Consider the following 23,012-nt stretch of genomic DNA (forward strand, 5'->3'; position numbering starts at 1 on the left):
ATAAAAAAGTGGTCAGATGACGCAGATGCCAAGCTACAGGACTGTTTTGCTAGCACAGACTGGAACATGTTCCGGGATTCTTCAGACAGCATTGAGGAGTACACCACATCAGTCACTGGCTTCATCAATAAGTGCATCGATGATGTCGTCCCCACAGTGACCGTACGTACATACCCCAACCAGAAGCCATGGATTACAGGCAACATCCGCACTGAGCTAAAGGGTAGAGCTGCCGCTTTCAAGGAACGGGACTCTAACCCGGAAGCTTATAAGAAATCCCGCTATGACCTCCGACGAACCATCAAACAGGCAAAGAGTCAATACAGGTCTAAGATTGAATCATACTACACTGGCTCTGACGCTCGTCGGATGTGGCAGGGCTTGAAAACTATTACAGACTACAAAGGGAAGCACAGCCGCGAGCTGCCCAGTGACACAAGCCTACCAGACGAGCTAAACCACTTCTATGCTCGCTTCGAGGCAAGCAACACTGAAGCATGCATGAGAGCACCAGCTGTTCCGGACGACTATGTGATCACGCTCTCCGTAGCCGATGTGAGTAAGACTTTTAAGCAAGTCAACATTCACAAGGCCGCTGGGCCAGACGGATTACCAGGGCGTGTACTCCGAGCATGTGCTGACCAACTGGCAAGTGTCTTCACTGACATTTTCAACATGTCCCTGACCGAGTCTGTAATACCAACATGTTTCAAGCAGACCACCATAGTCCCCGTGCCCAAGAACTCTAAGATAACCTGCCTAAATGACTACCGACCCGTGGCACTGACGTCTGTAGCCATGAAGTGCTTTGAAAGACTGGTCATGGCTCACATCAACAGCATAATCCCAGAAACCCTAGACCCACTCCAATTTGCATACCGCCCCAACAGATCCACAGATGATGCAATCTCTATCGCACTCCACACTGCCCTTTCCCACCTGGACAAGAGGAACACCTACGTGAGAATGCTATTCATTGACTACAGCTCAGCATTCAACACCATAGTGCCCTCTAAGCTCATCACTAAGCTAAGGATCCTGGGACTAAACACCTCCCTCTGCAACTGGATCCTGGACTTCCTGACGGGCCGCCCCCCAGGTGGTAAGGGTAGGTAACAACACATCTGCCACACTGATCCTCAACACGGGGGCCCCTCAGGGGTGCGTGCTCAGTCCCCTCCTGTACTCTCTGTTCACCCATGACTGCATGGCCAGGCACGACTCCAACACCATCATTAAGTTTGCCGACGACACAACAGTGGTAGGCCTGATCACCGACAACGATGAGACAGCCTATAGGGAGGAGGTCAGAGATCTGGCCGTGTGGTGCCAGGACAACAACCTCTCCCTCAACGTGACCAAGACAAAGGAGATGATTGTGGACTACAGGAAAAAAAGAGGACTGAGCACGCCCCCATTCTCATCGACGGGGCTGTAGTGGAACAGGTTGAGAGCTTCAAGTTCCTTGGTGTCCACATCACCAACGAACTATCATGGTCCAAGCACACCAAGACAGTCGTGAAGAGGGCACGACAAAGCCTATTCCCCCTCAGGAGACTAAAAAGATTTGGCATGGGTCCTCAGATCCTCAAAAAAATTCTACAGCTGCACCATCGAGAGCATCCTGACTGGTTGCATCACCGCCTGGTATGGCAACTGCTTGGCCTCTGACCGCAAGGCACTACAGAGGGTAGTGCGTACGGCCCAGTACATCACTGGGGCAAAGCTCCCTGCCATCCAAGACCTCTATACCAGGCGGTGTCAGAGGAAGGCCCTCAAAATTGTCAAAGACTCCAGCCACCCTAGTCATAGACTGTTCTCTCTGCTACCGCACGGCAAGCGGTACCGGAGTGCCAAGTCTAGGTCCAAAAGACTTCTCAACAGCTTCTACCCACAAGCCATAAGACTCCTGAACAGCTAATCATGGCTACCCGGACTATTTGCACTGCCCCCCACCCCATCCTTTTACGCTGCTGCTACTCTGTTAAGTATTTATGCATAGTCACTTTAACTCTACCCACATGTACATATTACCTCAACTACCTCAACTAGCCGGTGCCCCCCGCACATTGACTCTGCACCGTTACCCCCCTGTATATATAGCCTCCCTACTGTCACTTTATTTTACTTCTGCTCTTTGTTTTTCTCAACACTTTTTTTTTGTTGTTGTTTTATTCTTACTTTTTTTGTTTAAAATAAACGCACTGTTGGTTAAGGGCTGTAAGTAAGCATTTCACTGTAATGTCTGCACTTGTTGTATTCGGCGCATGTGACCAATAAAATTTGATTTGATTTGATTTGATTTGATTTGAATAGAAATGAATGGTAAATAATGTATTTTGTCATTTTGGAGTCACTTTTATTGTAAATAAGAAAATAATATGTTTCTAAACACTTCTACCTTAATGTGGATGCTACCATGATTACGGATAGTCCTGAATGAATCGGGAATCATGATGAGTGAGAAAGTCACTGACGCACATATCATACTCCCAAGACATGCTAACCTCTCACCATTAAAAAACAGGGAGGTTAGCATTTTTGGATGGGTATAATATTTGTGCTGTAATTTCTAAACAGTTCACCCGATATGGATAAAAATACCCTAAAATAAAAGCTGGAAGTGTGCACTTTAACCTCATAGTCATTGTATCATTCAAATCCAAAGTGCTGGAGTACAGCGCCAAAACAACAAAAAATGTGTCACTGTCCCAATACTTACGGAGGGCACTGTATTTAAACGTAGTTTCCCTTTCACCATATAGTTCACGTACAGTACTGTAGTCATCTCTTGATTTTGCTTCCTGCAGTACCTGTCTGCTTAACTCTAACTGCTGAAGAATATCTGCACATATTGCCAATAATGTCCGATGCTTAGGTTAAAACCTTATTGCATTTTTACATTACATTTCCATTTTAGTAATCCAGAGCGATTTACAGTAGTGAGTGCATACATTTTCAAACTTTTTTCATACTGGTCCCCGTGTATATCACCAACACCTGCTTAGGAAAACAGTCCTGTGGCATGAATTAATGTTTTATGCTTTTATTTTATCACTTCATCCTTTTGCCCCTAAGATGTTGCTTATATTTCTGTTGAATCCATCCTGCCTACTGTATGTGTTGGGTGGATGATTGCTGGTGATGGAACACTGAAGCTAGCTAGATAGATACACTAATGATAACATGACATCTTAAATGGGTCATTTGAACAACAACCTCCCCTCTTTAATGCTGGTGTTAAACATGGACCATTCATTACAGTTGGTCCAGAAAACACAAGAATGAAGGTGACCGTCTAGATGTACTGTATGGATCAGGGTCAGACCTCACTCTGTCCTGCTCCTCTGAGTCCAGTCCTCCAGCCCAGTTTCAGTGGGCTCTGAATGGAACACTGCTGTCCAATATGGGACCAGAACTCAGGCTGGAGAACATCCAGGCCAATCAGAGTGGTAGCTACAGCTGCTGTGCCCATAATACCAGAACCCTGAGGTACCAGACATCTGAGCCCTCTGACATCACTGTGCTGGGTAAGTGACAGAGAGGAGATGGAGAAAGTCATGGGAGGAAAGAGAGAGACTGGTTCTGGGGAGTCATGGCTGAACTGACTGAAATGTTTGAGGTTTGTGCTCCAGTCCTAGAGACACCTTTGTCCTTTTCCTTCCAATGTGTACATTTGGCGGGTAGCCTTGTTCTCCATGTAGTAGAACAGATAGTCTCTTTCAACAGAGAACCTACATATGAAAAGAGAGACCTATGAGTGGCACGTGAGACAAAGCAGATGGCATTGGATTATTAGCTGATACTGTACTGAATACTGTATATGGGTTATTCCAAGCGGGGTTGGTTGCTCTGGTTGTGAGGACATTTTCTGTGTGAGCATTGTATGTAGTAACTGACCATTGCTCTTTTAAAAAAACATTCTAGTCATTTAGCAGATGCTCTTATCCAGAGCGACTTACAGTAGTGAGTGCATACGTTTTGGTACTTTTTCGTACTGGTCCCACGTAGGAATCGAACCCACAACCCTGGCATTGCAAGCACAATGAGGAAAAAGCAAACCACCCAACATGATCACCTCTTTGTTACCAATGGCCTGAATAGTATCCATATGAGGAGGATGAACAGATAATCAAGGAGGTGTTGTCATAGCTTTGAGAGCTCTTCCGCATCGATTACACTTCTAACCTTAATAATTTATTCACATTTTCCATATACTGTACCATGTACAGGCTTACTTTCTTTATCACAACCTTTACAGTGTTGCATGTCATTGATTATTTCACGTGTGCTCATCGTGTCTTCAGGAAACTGTTACTGTTTGACAAGATAATATATCATCTATACTGAACAAAAATATAAAAGCAACATGCAACAGTTTCAAAGATTTGACTGAGTTAAAGTTCATAGAAGGAAATCAGTCAATTGAAATACATTCATTAGGCCCTAATCTATGGATTTCACATGACTGGGCAGGGGCGCAGCAATGGGTGTGCCTGGAAGGTCATAGCCAGGCGCAGCTAATCAGAATGAGTTTTTCCCCACAAAAGGGCTTCATTACAGACAAAAATACTACAGAATAGTAATGATCATGCTGTTTAATCAGCTTCTTGATATGCCACACATGTCAGCTGGATGGATTATCTTGGCAAAGGAGAAATGCTCACTAACATGGATGTTGTCACGTATACGCAGGGAGTAGAAGCATGTGCAGAAGGAGAGTTTAATAACAATGATGCCAGGCAAATGAACAAAACAGGAGATGCATACTGAACATGAAAACAAACCAATACTGCCTGATGATTGAGGCTACTGAGGGCTAAATAAAGGGAAGGTAATCAAGGTGATGATGAAGTCCAGGTGTGCGTAATAATGGTTGCCAGTGCCGGTGGTTAGTAGACCGGCGACGTCGAGCGCTGGAGAGAGGGAGAGGGAGCGGGAGTAGGCGTGACAGATGTAAACAAATTTGTGCACACAATTTGAGAGAAATACATTTTTGGAACATTTCTGGGATTTTTTATTTCAGCTCATGAAACATGGGATCAACACTTTAAAAGTTGCGTTTATATTTTTGTTCGGTATACATTATAATCTAGGCTACAATCTGTATTATCAAACCAACCTCTCTGATTCATATAACCATTATCCTTCACCGAACCAATATCTGTTGCTACCATAACAACTTACCCAAATCCTCCAATCATCGAGGGGAGTTCTGTCACCTCAACCTGTGATGCTTCTGGCTCCATCACCACCAGAGAGTGGATGAAGGATGGTCAGCTTCTGTCTGCTGGTGGCAACATAATAATCTCTGAGGATAATAGAGTGCTGTCCATAAACCCTGTGAAGAGAACAGACAGTGGACAATACCTGTGTAGAGTCAGCAACCCCATCAGCACCGCTGATGCTAAACACATTCTCATTGTAAACTGTAAGTAGGTCTACTCTGCTATAAGCCTGGGGTTACAATTACTGTGTTTTAACCTATATATATATTTTTTTGCATTTTTAGTTCAAAAATTAACCCCAAAAGGTTATTTGAGGATCCATTCTACAATGTGATTTTCTGGATTTATTTTTCTCATTTTGTCTGTCATAGTTGACGTGTACCTATGATGAAAATTACATTACTCTCTCATCTTTTTAAGTGGGAGAACTTGCACAATTGGTGGCTGACTAAATACTTTTTTTCCCCACTGTATAACAGTTTGAGTGTGTAACATCACACTGATTACCAAATAACAAACACATGGCTACCTCTAATTGGAATGGTGATCTGTGTTACAGATGGACCTGATGGTATGGAAATCAAGGGTCCAACTGAAATAGAACTAGGACAGAAGTTAACATTGACCTGCTCTGCTGACTCCAACCCGCCTGCTCGTTACACCTGGATGCTCAATGAAACAGAGATACCTGGACATTCACATGAGTTCACTAAGGAAAATAGTGAATACTCTGACCGTGGGAATTACACCTGTACAGCAACAAATTATGTCACTGTGACCAAAACATCTGTGGTCCTTAAACTGTCAGTAAAAGGTAAAGTTATCAGAAGCTGTAAAAACAATATGAGATAGTTATTAAATGGTTTGATATAAGATGATTTACTCATATATTATTTTAGCAATTCAAACTTGTTTTGAAATCATTCCTTTAGTTTTCTTTGTTGTGGTGTCACCCAGATGTAGTATATTGTGGAGTACTGCCTATTCACTGGGTAGCCTCTCTCTCATCTCTGCATCTCTGGTTCTTTCGCCATCTCTGCATCTCTGGTTCTTTCTCTGGTCTCTGCAGTGGAGGACTCTTTATCACCAGGTCTGCCTGCTGGTGCCATCGTTGGGATTGTGATTGGAATATTGCTGGTTGCGGGAGGAGCTGTTGGTGTTGCAGTGTTCTTCATCAGGAAATATGCGTGAGTAAAAAAATATGTTTCAGTCAAACAAGCGTATTTTCTATCACTGCAGTTTGTAGAACATGTTGGCTCAGTTTACACATTGATTAAAACTGGTCACCAACAGGGCCTGGTTGTATTTAAAAAGCACTGTAAACTGTCAAAAGCACTGTAATATTATGTTCTTATTACTTCACTGTGAACTGTCAAAAGCACTGTAATATTATGTTCTTATTACTTCACTGTGAACTGTCAAAAGCACTGTAATATTATGTTCTTATTACTTCACTGTAAACTGTCAAAAGCACTGTAATATTATGTTCTAATAACTTTCTAAACAGCAACCTTTCCACGTTTATTTCTTGTTGTATATAGAACCAATGCTGAGCCAATGCATCGAGGAGGTACGCATACTGTATCTCTAATCTTACGGGTCGTTATGTCATATCTAATTAATAATGTTTTAAAATGTTTGTGTACTCCACATTTATGTTTAGTGAATTAGCAGAAACTATTATCAAGAGCAACTTACAGTTTCCACAAAATAATTAAATGGATTCAGATAAATTACATGATATAGCACAACACCACTATGACATTGCTTTATAATGTAACAATGCGTATGCAGACAAATGCAAACAAGATATAAGCATTTATACAACCCCTTGATTTGTGTATCTCTTACAGGCTCTCAACAACCTGTATATGAGAACCCATCAGCTTTATGTGAGAACCCACAACCAAATAAATCTCTGCCCAGACCCCTGACAGTAAGTAAGACCTGGTTACCTGGGATGTGTCCGTGCATGTTTGTATTCTACTACAGTCTCACTGTAATAAAGATGACTTTGCTTAACAAGAAATTCAGTATGCGATGACTGTTTACCTATGATAGTGTTATCCAGGAAGTTTCCATTTTTGACTCAATAACAGCCATTTACAATATGCATTAGCGTATGATCACTATAAAGGTTTCTTCAGGACTGTGAGGTTTCATTTTTTTGTCATGGCAACTGTTGTTGTGGCTGTTCCTTCTGTGTAATCTTTTTTAATTTAAGCTTCATCACAAATTAGGAAATGCAGGACTTTAGAAGTACCTATGATACGAAGATAATGGTAAGTTTGAGTTAGACCACACAGCACCATGTGACACCATCAAAACCATTGATTTATGTGATATTTGTAAAGTGGTCTTCTTGTTGTGTCACTGCTGATAAATGGAAGTTAATGTTGCTTTCTGTTCTTGCTTACCTTCAATCTAACAGTAAGAGAAGTCAATGCAAAAGACCTCCATTCAATCACCATTCTCCTGTGAGTTTCACCATCAACACAGAGAAAACCCCTATGATAATGCCCAGTGTGGATCTGAAATGTAATGTACATAATCAATACATTTATGTTAGTTTGCTTTATTGTGTACTTTTAATAACAAAATAACATGCTGATAAAAAGTAGATAATACAATACTGTACTGTAACTTCATAAATTAAAGTATAATGATAAGGTTGTCCTCTGGAAGTGGTAGGGACTATAGTGTAAATAGTAAATACACTTTTTTTGTGTACTGTATTGTCAATTATGGTGCCAAACAGGCACAGAAGCTGGATACTTAAATGCTTTTAATGATGTAAAAAAACAGAATAATAAAGATTTACATCTATTTCTCCATCAACTTTGTTGTTCTTTGTGTCAAGTGTGACCAGTAATATGTTGATATGACCTGATGACATTCAGTTAATTCATTCCTACAAAGCTGGGTGATGGTTCTAAAAGATCCTACAGTGATTTCAGTGTTAGAGAAGGATTATAAAGCGAAGATGTTTATTGTATATAATCTCAAATGAATGTAAATTGTGCTTCATTTACTATCGGAAAATACCCCAAGATCAAAGTCCACTGTGTTTATCAGTCAAAGCCTGCAAAGCAACAGAGGGCAACATTGTCAAACAGACTAAGTGAATGTAAAACCGCATACAACTACCTTATTAGAGTTAGTGGAGGTGGAGTTTGTGCTACAAATAGAGAAGTTTGGTCATTTGTTCCTCCATGCAGTGATGTAACTCATGAATAAATGTAATTTTTCTTCCTCATATCAGGTGTTACTTTAGAACACTCTTATTGTAGTCTTGACTTCTATAACCTACAGTCTGAATCACAGACTTTTCAAACATCAGAAGATATGAAAGACACTGCAGTAATGTCTCTCACCATTGCAATACTCTCAGGAGAGACTTAAAGGGGAAATCAGCAGTTGAAACAATAACAAAGTGTAATCCCCGCCCCTATTTTGATAAAAAGATGAGGGATGGGACTGGAGAAATGCAACCGGTATCAAACTCATAAAAAGAGCTATGACTGCAAGGACTGACCATCCACGATATCAAAAGTATAGTTTTCATCATATTTTGAGGCTATATAGTGTTTGTTTACGTTTACTTTGTTTACAAACATTGGAGTAAAACAAGATTTTGGGTTCTGATGGGGAACGAAAGTTGAACTAAGCTCATGAGGCATTTATAAGTTATATTCTTAAAGAATCAATAGCTACATATCATGATATTATAGTGCCTTGCAAAAGTATTCATCCCCCTTGGCGTTTTCCTATTTTGTTGCATTACAACCTGTAATTTAAATGGATTTGCATTTGGATTTCATGTAATGGATATACACAAAATAGTCCAAATTGGTGAAGTGAAATGAAAAAAATAACTTGTTTCAAAAAATTCAAAAAAATAAATAATGAAAAAGTAGTGCGTGCATATGTATTCACCCCCTTTGCTATGAAGCCCCTAAATAAGATCTGGTGCAACCAATTACCTTCAGAAGTCACATAATTTGTTAAATAAAGTCCACCTGTGTGCAATCTAAGTGTCACATGATCTCTCACATGATCTCAGTATATATACACCTGTTCTGAAAGGCCCCAGAGTCTGCAACACCACTAAGCAAGGGGCACCACCAAGCAAGCGGCTCCATGAAGACCAAGGAGCTCTCCAAACAGGTCAGCGACAAAGTTGTGGAGAAGTACAGATCAGGGTTGGGTTTTTAAAAAATATCAGAAACTATGAACATCCCACGGAGCACCATTTAAATCCATTATTAAAAATGGAAAGAATATGGCACCACAACAAACCTGCCAAGAGAGGGCCGCCCACCAAAACTCACGGCCCAGGCAAGGAGAGCATTAATCAGAGAGGCAACAAAGAGACCAAAGATAACCCTAAAGGCGCTGCAAAGCTCCACAGCGGAGATTGGATTATCTGTCCGTAGGACCACTTCAAACCGTACACTCCACAGAGCTTTACGGAAGAGTGGCCAGAAAAAAGCCATTGCTTAACCTCTACGGGATCGGTGTCCCGTATATGGGACGGTTGAGCTAACGTGCGCTAATGTGAATAGCATGACTGTTGTAAGTAACAACAAACTTTCCAGGACATATATGGGCAGAAAGCTTAAATTATTGTTAATCTATCTGCACTGTCCAATTTACATTTTTGTCATTTAGCAGATGCTCTTATCCAGATCGACTTACAGTTAGTGAATACATATATATTTTTATATATATTTTTATACTGGCCCCCGATGGGAATTGAACCCACAACCCTGGCGTTGCAAACACCATGCTCTATCAACTGAGCTACATCCCTGCCGGCCATTCCCTCCCCTACCCTGGATGACGCTGGGCCAATTGTGCGCCGCCCATGAGTCTCCCAGTCGCAGCCGGGTGCGACAGAGCCTGGATTCGAACCAGGATCTCTAGTGGCACAGTTAGCACTGCGATGCAGTGCCTTAGACCACTGCGCCACTCAGGAGCTATTACAGTGAAAAAATACCATGCTATTGTTTGAGGAGAGTGCACAACAACAAAAAACTTGTAGCTTAGTTTTGTTTGATAAAATCAATTTTTATATTCAAATGTATGAACTGGGTTCTACAGTTTGAACACCTGCTGTCTCTGGCTTCACCCTCATCCCGCCAGGCCATCTAGATGTGTGAAAGTTAGTGTATAAGCTAATGATCCATCATGTATGACATTCCTGGGAGTGTGTAAATTTACATTTGTATTACCATATGATTTTTGTATGTTCTCTATGGTTATGTACTTGAAAATGTATCAATTGACCAATTCGGCACATTTGGGCAGACTTTAAACAAAATAGTCCCATATTGCAATGCTTCACTGGTTCAATCTGAAACTTTGTACACACTGCAGCCATCTAGTGGCCATCATCTAAATTGCGCCTAAACTGCAATATTATATTGAGGCCTTTCTCTTGCATTTCAAAGATTATGATTTTTTTTGGGACAACTCATGTTTTTTTGTTTGTATTATCTTTTACCATATCCAATGTGTTATATTCTCCTACATTAATTTCACATTTCCACAAACTTCAAAGTGTTTCCTTTCAAATGGTATCAAGAATATGCATATCCTTGCTTCAGGTTCTGAGCTAGAGGCAGTTAGATTTGGGTATGTCATTTTAGGCGGAAATGGAAAAAAAGGGTCCGATCCTTAAGAGGTTAAAGAAAAAAATAAGCAAACATGTTTGGTGTTCACCAAAAGGCATGTGGGAGACTCCCCAAACATATGGAAGAAGGTACTCTGGTCAGATGAGACTAAAATTGAGCTTTTTGGCCATTAAGGAAAATGCTATGTCTGGTGCAAACCCAACACCTCTCATTACCCCGAGATGAATAGTTATGCAAGCTCAAGTTTTCTGGTCTTATTTCTTGTTTGTTTCACAAGAACAAATATTTTGCATCTTCAAAGTGGTAGGCATGTTGTGTAAATCAAACGATACAAACCCCCCCCCCCCTTAAAAAAAATGCCAAGGGGGGTGAATACTTTCGCAAGCCACTGTACCGTCATCCAAAATGCCATGACCGTCACAATCCAGTTCTAAATTATCCTACAGTGATGTCAGTGTTAGGGAGTATAAAACACAAACGGTTATTATAGAATATACACATATAGAATATACAATCATTCATGGATGGAGTGTATAAATTGAGCAGTAAAATAAGTCTGGTAGCAGCAGTTGTGATACATGTGTAGCGTGCATGTACAGTGGGGAAAAAAAGTATTTAGTCAGCCACCAATTGTGCAAGTTCTCCAACTTAAAAAGATGAGAGAGGCCTGTAATTTTCATCATAGGTACACGTCAACTATGACAGACAAATTGAGAATATTTTTTCCAGAAAATCACATTGTAGGATTTTCAATGAATTTATTTGCAAATTATGGTGGAAAATAAGTATTTGGTCACCTACAACAAGCAAGATTTCTGGCTCTCACAGACCTGTAACTTCTTCTTTAAGAGGCTCCTCTGTCCTCCACTCGTTACCTGTATTAATGGCACCTGTTTGAACTTGTTATCAGTATAAAAGTCACCTGTCCACAACTTCAAACAGTCACACTCCAAACTCCACTATGGCCAAGACCAAAGAGCTGTCAAAGGACACCAGAAACAAAATTGTAGACCTGCACCAGGCTGGGAAGACTGAATCTGCAATAGGTAAGCAGCTTGGTTTGAAGAAATCAACTGTGGGAGCAATTATTAGGAAATGGAAGACATACAAGACCACTGATAATCTCCCTCGATCTGGGTCTCCACGCAAGATCTCACCCCTTGTGGTCAAAATGATCACAAGAACGGTGAGCAAAAATCCCAGAACCACACGGGGGGACCTAGTGAATGACCTGCAGAGAGCTGGGACTAAAGTAACAAAGCCTACCATCAGTAACACACTACACCGCCAGGGACTCAAATCCTGCTGTGCCAGACGTGTCCCCCTGCTTAAGCCAGTACATGTCCAGGCCCGTCTGAAGTTTGCTAGAGTGCATTTGGATGATCCAGAAGAGGATTGGGAGAATGTCATATGGTCAGATGAAACCAAAAGAGAACTTTTTGGTAAAAACTCAAATCGTCGTGTTTGGAGGACAAATAATGCTGAGTTGCATCCAAAGAACACCATACCTACTGTGAAGCATGGGGGTGGAAACATCATGCTTTGGGGCTGTTTTTCTGCAAAGGGACCAGGACGACTGATCCGTGTAAAGGAAAGAATGAATGGGGCCATGTATCGTGAGATTTTGAGTGAAAATCTCCTTCCATCAGCAAGGGCATTGAAGATGAAACGTGGCTGGGTCTTTCAGCATGACAATGATCCCAAACACACCGCCCGGGCAACGAAGGAGTGGCTTCGTAAGAAGCATTTCAAGGTCCTGGAGTGGCCTAGCCAGTCTCCAGATCTCAACCCCATAGAAAATCTTTGGAGGGAGTTGAAAGTCCGTGTTGCCCAGTGACAGCCCCAAATCATCACTGCTCTAGAGGACATCTGCATGGAGGAATGGGTCAAAATACCAGCAACAGTGTGTGAAAACCTTGTGAAGACTTACATAAAACGTTTGACCAGTGTCATTGCCAACAAAGAGGTATATAACAAAGTATTGAGAAACTTTTGTTATTGACCAAATACTTATTTTCCACCATAATTTGCAAATAACTTCATTAAAAATCCTACAATGTGATTTTCTGGATTTTTTTTCTCATTTTGTCTGTCATAGTTGACGTGTACCTATGATGAAAATTACAGGCCTCTTTCATCTTTTTAAGTGGGAGAACATGCACAATTGGTGGCTGACTAAATACTTTTTTTCCCCACTGTATATGTCTGTGTGCTAAGGTGCGGAGAATCAGAGCACCTGGTCAGTCCAGTTCAACAGTCCGAATGCTTGTAGATGGATCTTATAACTTATAACCAACCAAATTACTTAACTCAACCAAATTTAAAATGACAATCCTTATTCACTTTATCCTTATCACTGAAAATTAAAACTCTCAACTTAATCACCCATTACAATTTTCAGAATGTCTACTTATATTAACATACATTATAAACATTCATACTTCAATTATGACTTTCCTCATCCTGAAAATAAATACAGATCATTATCTCAGTGCATTCTTAATACTATCAATTTAGCAGTGTATATACCTACTACCCAAATTATCAAATTTAGATAAATCCAATTTTATTATCAATACAGCTAAGCAACCCCTTTTTCTCCACCGGCACTTAAATATTCTGGCGTCTCTTCATTATGTTCTTCAGACAGCTTCATAGTTCAAAAATGACTTTCCCATTACAAAGTCACAACTACAATGTCTCATTCGATTCACCACCAACTCCATAACCTCATTGTCTACTCCATTTGCCAACCAGTATACCAACAACATGAGCAATGTTGCATTTGAACAGATCTTTCTCCATTCTCACTCAATGGTGGACTCCTTTCCCACTCCTTTAATATAAAACATGAGAAAATCCTTTGATATCTTCGATTGGTTATTGTAGACCAGTTGCATGTAGAAATTGTATTTTACAAAAACGTCTTCAACGCCTCTGATATTCATATTCAGCCGGTTCATATGTTGCTACTTTTATTTATTATATAGGTACACACCATTCTATGCCAAATTATCCCTTATTATGCATCAAGATACCATCTGTATTTACCTCACTAGAAGACAAAAACACAACAGTTTAATTGATTTCATTTCTAAACTAATAAATCCCTATAAACATTTACCTTATGACAAATTATTATGTTTGAACAATTATTCCTAATACCCATTTTTTATATACTTCCCAATTTCTATTATATAAACCCTTTAAATACATATAACCGAATGGAATGACAACCAGTTCATTCCTGAAAATCTGGAAATCTTGAAATTATTGGAGGTCTATAGCTCTGTGCCTCCACTGAGGTAATCAGCCATAACCCACAGCTCATCAGTATCCTTCCTCTGACATCGTCCTCCATCACCTGATAATTGTCATCAACCGTATCCTCATCTCTAGATCAGCAGCTTCCTCGTAGCCATCTGTAGCATTGGTTGACATGATACCTGTTCAATCTCCCCTCTATCCATACCTCCGTTGGTGTAGACTGTGTGATGATGCATGAACGTTCTTCCTTCACTAGTTCTCTGTGGAGTGTGTCCTTCTATCAGCATACCAATAGTCTCTGCTGCAAAAACACACAGACAAAACAAAACAATGCTCCGCCGAAGCGGTGCCATCTTCCTCCTTTGCGTTAGAAAAGTCCTACAATGGTACATATAGATCTAGGAATCTCTCTCTCTTACTTGCCCCTCCATCAAGGTAGCCATCAACACCTATTACTAACCTTCCCACTTGGGCGTTGTCCATCTCTGACTTCCTTAATCCTTTACCACCACATAGTCTCCAAGTCGCAGAAAATGTACAGATTCTTCTGGTAGGTCTAGCCAAAAATCCTTCATCTTTTGAAAGAAAATCTTCATAAAATTGTTAGTTGAGACACAGCATGCTACTTCATCCTGTCTTCTTATCAGTCCTGATAAGCCTTTTACATTAGGAAGTGCACATTCTTGCAGCTTGTTGCAGTCTACTAATGTCATAGAAAGGCCTCCTATAAATTCTTCCTTCTACCACAAATACATTTTCCCCTAAAACATTTAATCTAACCCATAACACATTAATTACTACTGCTCATATTCTTAATACTATACGCAAATGTACCAATAAATCCTATTACCATCATTACTGTCAAGGGGTGCTGAAGGTGGGTGTGGTGCAGGAATCAAGCGCAGGACGCAGAAGCTCAGTCCAAAAGACTTTAGTGAAATATTCACGTAGTAAATGAGCACAATAAGCCCGGAGGCGAAATAACGGCGCACACAGGCGTCAAACAAACGGCGCACTAACATGTGCGAAAACCTCTCCAAACACTGTAGGGAAGTACGTAGCTCAAACACCAAAACAGAAGAGCAATCACACACAAACACAGACACACACAACGAGAACTAAATAGGACACTAACGAGGACTAACTAGACACAGTTGTACAACATCAAGACAAAACCAAACGAACATGAAACATAGATCGGTGGCAGCTAGTACTCCGGGGACGACGACCGCCGAAGCCTGCCCGAACCAGGAGGAGGAGCAGCCTCGGCCGAAACCGTGACAGTACCCCCCCCTTGACCCCGGCCTCGGGGACGACCAGGAGGACGCGGAGCAGGGCGCGCGGGATGGTCCCGGTGGAACTCCGACAGGAGAGATGGGTCTAGGATGTCCCTCCGCGGCACCCAGCACCGCTCCTCCGGGCCGTACCCCTCCCACTCCACGAGACACTGGAGACCCCCCATCCGGCGTCTTGAGTCCAAGATGGACCAAACGGTGTACGCCGGAGCCCCCTCGATGTCCAGTGGGGGCGGAGGAGTCTCTACTATCTCACCTTCCTGGAGTGGACCAGCTACCACCGGCCTGAGAAGAGACACATGGAACGAGGGGTTAATATTCTTATATTCAACAGGTAGATGTAACCTATAACACACCTCGTTCAATCTTCTCAGGACTTTAAAACGCCCCACAAACCGCCGACCCAGCTTCCGGCAGGGCAGGCGGAGGGGTAGGTTTCTGGTAGAGAGCCAGACTCGATCTCCGGGTGCATACACCGGCCCCTCACTGCGGTGGAGATCGGCGCTCGCCTTGTGAAAACGGATGGCCCGCTGCAGATGGACGTGGGCAGCGTTCCACGTCTCCTCCGAGCGCCTCATCCAATCATCCACCGCAGGGGCCTCGAGCTGGCTCTGCTGCCAAGGTGCCAGAACCGGCTGGTAACCTAACACACATTGGAAGGGGGTTAGGTTGGTAGAGGAGTGGCGGAGAGAGTTCTGGGCCATCTCGGCCCAGGGAATGTACTGAGACCACTCCTCAGGCCGGTCCTGGCAATACGACCTCAGAAACCTACCCACATCCTGGTTGACACGTTCTACCTGCCCATTACTCTCCGGGTGGTACCCTGAGGTAAGGCTAACCGAGACCCCCAAATGCTCCATGAACCCTCTCCATACTCGGGAGGTAAACTGGGGGCCTCGATCAGACACTATATCCTCGGGTACCCCGTAATGCTGGAAGACGTGGGTAAATAGGGCCTCTGCGATTTTAGGGCAGTAGGCAGACCCGACATAGGGAGAAGACGACAGGCCTTAGAGAACCGGTCCACAACGACCAGGATGGTGGTATTCCCCTGAGAGAGGGGAAGGTCTGTCACAAAATCCACCGAGAGGTGGGACCATGGTCGTTGTGGAACGGGCAGGGGTTGTAACTTACCCCTGGGCAGGTGTCTGGGCGCCTTACACTGGGCACCGAGCAGGAGGAGACATAAACCCTCACATCCCTGGCTAACGTGGGCCACCAGTATTTAGTGCTAAGACAATGCACTGTCCGGCCAATACCCGGATGTCCAGAGGAGGGTGACGTGTGAGCCCAGTAAATGAGTCGATCCTGAATCTCGAGCGGAACGTACTTCCGACCCTCAGGACACTGTGGAGGGCTGGGGTCGGTACGCAACGCTCGCTCGATTTCGGCATCGACCTCCCACACCACCGGTGCCACAAGACAAGACTCCGGTAGTATGGGAGTAGGCTCAACGGACCTCTCCTCCGTGTCATACCGCCGGGACAGCGCATCTGCCTTACCATTCTGGGACCCAGGGATGTACGTGATTTTAAATACGAACCTGGTGAGAAACATACTCCATCGAGCCTGGCGAGGGTTCAGTTTCCTCGCTGCCCGGATGTACTCCAGGTTCCGATGGTCCGTCAAAATGAGGAAAGGGTGTTGAGCCCCCTCAAGCCAATGCCTCCACACCTTAAGGGCCTGAACTACAGCTAACAGCTCCCTGTCCCCGACGTCATAATTACGCTCCGCCGGGCTGAGCTTTTTTGAGTAAAAAGCACAGGGGCGGAGTTTAGGTGGCGTGCCGGACCGTTGAGAGAGAACGGCCCCTATACCAGCCTCAGACGCGTCCACCTCAACCTGAAAGGGTAATGCGGGATCCGGATGCGCCAGCACCGGAGCCGACGTAAACAGGTACTTCAGTCTCCTAAAGGCCCTGTCCGCATCAGCTGACCACTGCAGGCGCACCGGACCCCCTTTCAGAAGGGACGTGATGGGAGCTGCCACCTGTCCAAAGCCCCGGATAAACCTCCGGTAGTAATTCGCAAAGCCCAAGAACTGCTGCACCTCTTTGACAGTGGTTGGGGTTTGCCAATTACGCACAGCGGACACACGATCCACCTCCATTCTCACCCCTGACGCGGACAACCGATAACCCAAAAAGGAGACCGACTCCTGGAAAAACAGACATTTCTCTTCCTTGACATATAGGTCGTGCTCCAACAGCCTCCTCAATACACGACGCACCAGGGTTATATGCTCGGCTCGGGTAGACGAGTACACCAGAATGTCATCAATGTACACGACCACCCCTTGCCCCTGCATATCCCGGAAAATGTAATCTACGAAGGATTGGAAGACTGATGGAGCATTCATCAACCCATATGGCATGACGAGATACTCGAAATGACCTGACGTGGTACTAAACGCTGTTTTCCATTCGCGCCCTCCCTAATGCGCACCAAGTTATACGCGCTCCTGAGATCCAGTTTTGTGAAAAACCGCGCTCCATGCAATGACTCCGTCATGGTCGCAATCAGAGGGAGTGGATAACTTTATTTCACTGTAATCTGATTGAGACCACGGTAATCAATGCACGGGCGCAACCCTCCATCTTTTTTCTTCACAAAAAAGAAGCTCGAGGAGGCGGGAGAAGTGGAGGGCCGAATGTATCCCTGTCTCAAAGATTCGGCTATGTAAGTCTCCATAGCTTTTCTCTCCTCTTGAGACAAAGGATACACGTGGCTCCGTGGGAGCGCTGCTCCTGCCTGGAGATCAATCGCACAATCCCCCTGTCTATGAGGAGGCAACTGCGTCGCCCTAGTTTTACTAAACACGAGAGCTAAATCACCATATTCAGGCGGAATGTGCAGTGCGGGCACTTGGTTTGGACTTTCCACCGAAGTCGCCCCACGGAAACACCCAGACATCGCCCCTCGCACTGAGCAGACCACCCATCGAGAGCCCTCTGTTGCCACGAAATAGCAGGGTTATGGGTGCTTAACCAGGGAATTCCCAGCACCACTGGGTACGCAGGAGAGTCGATCAGATACAGCTGTATAGTCTCTTCATGACCCCCCCTGCGCACACATCCTAAGTGGTGCTGTGATCTCCCCTAATCAACCCCGACCCCAACGGGCGGCTATCTAAGGCATGAACGGGAAAAGGTTTGTCAACAGGTAGGAGAGGGATCCCTAAATCTAAACAAAACTTCCGATCAACAAAATTCCCAGCTGCGCCTGAATCTACTAGCGCCTTATGCTGGGAAGGAGGTGCAACCTGTGGAAAACAAACAGGTATACAAAAGTGCGCAACAGAGAGCTCTGGGTAAGTGGGGCGTCTACTCACCTGGGAGGGCTCCCCAGTGCGTGGCCTGTTGTCTTCTCCCCCGGAGAACCCTCCCCAGCACCTGGCCGCAGTGTGCCCTCCACGACCGCACTTGGTGCAGGAGACAGGCCCCCTCGGGCTCCTCCTCCTCCTTTCTCTAGCGCCGGCACCCCCGAGCTCCATAGGGCTCGGCGGTGCCGGAGGGCGGAATGGACGGACCCCCCTCGGGACGTCCACGGGTGGCCAGCAGGGTGTCCAGACGGATGGACATATCGACCAACTGGTCGAAGGTGAGATTGGTATCCCTGCAGGCCAACTCACGTTGAACGTCCTCCCGTAGGCTACATCGAAAATGGTCGATGAGGGCCCGTTCATTCCACACTGCGTCCGCCGCTAGAGTCCGGAACTCCAGCGCAAACGCCTGTGCGCTCCTCCTCCCCTGTCTCAGGTGGACTAGACGCTCCCCCGCCGCTTTGCCCTCAGGTGGATGGTCGAACATGGCCTTGAAGCGACGGGAGAACTCGGCGTAGGAGATGGTGGTGGCGTCCATCGTCCTCCACTCGGCGTTGGCCCATTCCAACGCCTTGCCCGTGAGACAGGAGATGAGGGCGGAAACGCTCTCGTGTCCCGAGGGCACCGGGTGTACAGTGGCCAGGTAGAGCTCCACCTGCAGGAGGAACCCCTGACACCCGGCAGCTGTTCCGTCATACGCCCTCGGGAGCGAGAGCCGAATCCCCCTGGGTTCCGGACCTGGGACTGGTGGACCGGCCGATGGGGTTGGCAGGGTAGGTGGAGGTGTGGGTACCCCTCTGGCCTCCCATCGGTGCAGGGTGTTGATGACGTCCTGTAGAGCGGTCCCCAGTTGTCGTATCTGGTCATCCTGGCCGCGGACATGCTCCTCGAGCAACTCAGGCGTGACTGTTGATCCTGCTGATTCCATTCAATTGGTGTGTGATTCTGTCAAGGGGTGCTGAAGGTGGGTGTGGTGCAGGAATCAAGCGCAGGATGCAGAAGCTCAGTCCAAAAGACTTTAGTGAAATATTCACGTAGTAAATGAGCACAATAAGCCCGGAGGCGAAATAACGGCGCACACAGGCGTCAAACAAACGGCGCACTAACATGTGCGAAAACCTCTCCAAACACTGGAGGGAAGTACGTAGCTCAAACACCAAAACAGAAGAGCAATCACACACAAACACAGACACACACAACGAGAACTAAATAGGACACTAACGAGGACTAACTAGACACAGGTGTACAACATCAAGACAAAACCAAACGAACATGAAACATAGATCGGTGGCATTTAGTACTCCGGGGACGACGACCGCCGAAGCCTGCCCAAACCAGGAGGAGGAGCAGCCTCGGCCGAAACCGTGACAATTACTACCCCCTTTTTTGAACACATGAGTCACAACGTGATTCATGCTTTCAAAAACAAATCACCAACATTGTTTATTAAATCATAATGAAAATTAAATTAAAAAGACAACCTTTGATAATACCTCAATTTACTTCTATCCCGTAAAATAATCCAAGATTAGTATAATTAACTATCAACAGGTATCCCTCATTCAGGATGGCTCTCTCTCTCCCTTGTTATTATATAGCCCAAATCATATATATTAAAATGAAATTATAAACCACTTCACAATAGTAAGTTTTAATAAATTACCCTCAACTCAGTAAAATTAACTATCTTAAATTCCTCAGCCCTTGTTTCTAGGATTACTAGTGTGGATGATCAGATCACACCAGAAAGTCAGAACAAAGTTCAGAGGTTATTGAAATCATTCAACAAATTGTTCCATCAAATAGTATACTAATCATTACCAACATTCAAAACATCTAATAAATGTTATGTACCCCAAGTGTACATTAAATCCTCATGACATTTATTCTCATAAGAAATCATGTATACCTAAAACTCAGTCAAAAAGAAAAAAACGTCATAAAATTCACTGTGTGTGCTCCTTTAAGACTTATCACCTTTGACCTGTTGAAACCCCCCTTAAATTAAAATAACAACCCTTTATAACATCATACTAGGTGTGTTGTGTGTTTATTTGAAAAACCCATTTGAAAAACAAATAAAACAAACATGGCCAGGCCTTATATAATTTGGTAGCTCCCTATTACAACCTAAAAATAAGACTACTTAATTTAACTAACTAGTTCCCTAGCCTACAGACTTTTGAAACATCCCAATGAGATATAAAGAAATCCCCATGTTCCTGGAAGAGAAAGTATACATTTCGTTAACCTATAATCAACAATCCAAAGATAGTAACTACACACAAAACATGATACATATATCCACAGTCCTATCTCATCAATAATCATTTTTATCAATCTAATTCCTCATAACTACTCCATAAAAAGACTATATAAAACCTCTCAAAAAATGTAAACCACTCAAAATTCCTCTGAGTTTATCATGATGATGTTTAATTGATTACTCTTCAGACTTCATCCTCTTTAAATCTCCCAATGATTATTGAACCCTTAACTCTGCTCCTTGTGATCCCATATCAAATAATGCATTATTGTTTACTGTATCAACAACCTAGGAAATATCAGTTACCCCTTTTATTGTTCCTAACTTCCCTCTAAATGTCAAATTTCATACATTATCCAATACAATCACGTACTCCTCTTAAGTAAGACTAGATATCTTATACCCAGCATCGATTAAAAAATTGTTTGATATGTTGTGTCCTACTTTACCCCTAACATAATACTATAGGAGACTTCCATCAATCCTGAAAAAAAAACTCCCGCTTAGAAGACACTAGATAATAACACGTTTCATTAAGTACACCTGTAACGATCCCGGCAGTCTGAGTCGGTTCCTGTCTGTGTACTAGTTTTTCTGCTCGGGATCTCCAGTTTCCCGAGGGTTCTGGAACGCTCCCTGCCTGGTTGCCGGGCAACGTTGCCAGGCGGGAGCTCTCTTGATTCCCGCACCTGCATCCCATCAGCAATCTGCACACCTGGTCCTGATCATCACCCTTCTTAGGCTCTGTCCTAACGTCCATTCCCTGCCGGATCGTTAGCCATGAACAGTATGTTTGTCCGTGTATCAGCCTTGGAACTTCTAGCGTTAGTTTTGTTGTTTTGCACCTTTTTGACTTGCTGTATACTTACCTCCGTTTTGTTCTATCTGCAGTCACTCACCCGGAACCTTCACCCAACCTCTGCCTGATGGTCGGCGGCTGCCGAGCCATTACTGGACCTACCACTGCACCCTCGACAACCCATCCACGCCACCCGCTCTGTTCCCTGGATTATTCAGCCTCACTCGTGGGTCTATTAAATAAACACTCACCTTTGTTTCAATTTACCTTGTCCTGGTCTGCTTCTGGGTTCTGGCCTAGTAAACCGTGACAACACCACACCTTCTAATATAAACCTATAACCCCTTTTCAGTAATGTAATCTCCTCCACTTGTTGCATTGATGTCTTAAAACAAAAACGTATTGTTTAATAACTTCAGAACATACAAAAAATGTTTACTACTCTATCTGCCAAATAGTAAAAACTATCTCCCATTGTTCAACGTACCAGAAACATATTATCGTTTCTAGAATTAATTAACTGTCTGCATAACTCATTGTTCTCTAAACAAACTATAGAATTTACTAATAATAATTAAAATGTGTCAAAGAGCGTTCTATATTTAACTATCTAGACATGTTCTTCACATTACCCTCTGCGTCCTGTACATCTCAATATAGCCCAACTAGCACCACTTTCTTTTTCATCCTCTTACCAAATTATGTCATTAGTAAATTCCATCCACAAACCTCTACTACTTATAAACATATTTTCATTCACCTAACTAGAAAGCATTATTTTAATACCACTCTACTTAAACCATCCAATTCAACATTTCTCATCTCCCAATTAACCTACTTCCCTTCTTCAAACAATCCAATTCAACCTTTCCCCATGTCTCATCACCCAATGAACTTACTTACTTTGTAAACCCTCTACAATATCTATCATACTCTATTGTTAACTTTCCAAATAACGGTACCTCAACAGATGACAAATTATTTTAAAGTTATAGTCAAAACAAATAAAACATCTATTCACCTATATGCAACTTTTAATTACTATGTTAAACTATTCGCTATGAGGTGTTAAAACAATCAATTCACCTTGTGATCTAGGTCAATATCATCAATATAATAGTTTTGCTTTCTGTCCCTCCCTGGGCTCGAACCAGGGACCCTCTACACATAGACAACATTTACCATCAAAACACCATACAA

At 43.5% G+C, this 23,012-nt stretch overlaps 1 protein-coding gene across 4 annotated transcripts in view; it reads left to right on the plus strand.

The window, feature by feature from the left end:
• The window catches only part of LOC121542881 (carcinoembryonic antigen-related cell adhesion molecule 1-like), a 109,362-nt gene that overhangs the window by 13,993 nt on the left and 72,357 nt on the right, over positions 1-23,012 (plus strand). The window contains exons 3-6 of one of the 4 annotated variants that reach the window (XM_045208391.1): positions 5,788-6,042; positions 6,298-6,415; positions 6,770-6,798; positions 7,082-7,509. The exons of 2 other annotated variants lie outside the window; for them this stretch is intronic. In XM_045208391.1, coding sequence (XP_045064326.1) covers positions 5,788-6,042; positions 6,298-6,415; positions 6,770-6,798; positions 7,082-7,272 — 593 coding nt within the window. In that variant the 3' untranslated portion in view covers positions 7,273-7,509. Of the gene's footprint in view, positions 1-3,380; positions 3,531-5,787; positions 6,043-6,297; positions 6,416-6,769; positions 6,799-7,081; positions 7,510-23,012 lie in introns of those variants that run through there. One more of the 4 variants, XM_045208390.1, reaches the window with a different exon arrangement.

The sequence above is a fragment of the Coregonus clupeaformis genome, chromosome 28 (genome assembly GCF_020615455.1).
Source record: "Coregonus clupeaformis isolate EN_2021a chromosome 28, ASM2061545v1, whole genome shotgun sequence".
Taxonomy (NCBI): Eukaryota; Metazoa; Chordata; class Actinopteri; order Salmoniformes; family Salmonidae; genus Coregonus; species Coregonus clupeaformis.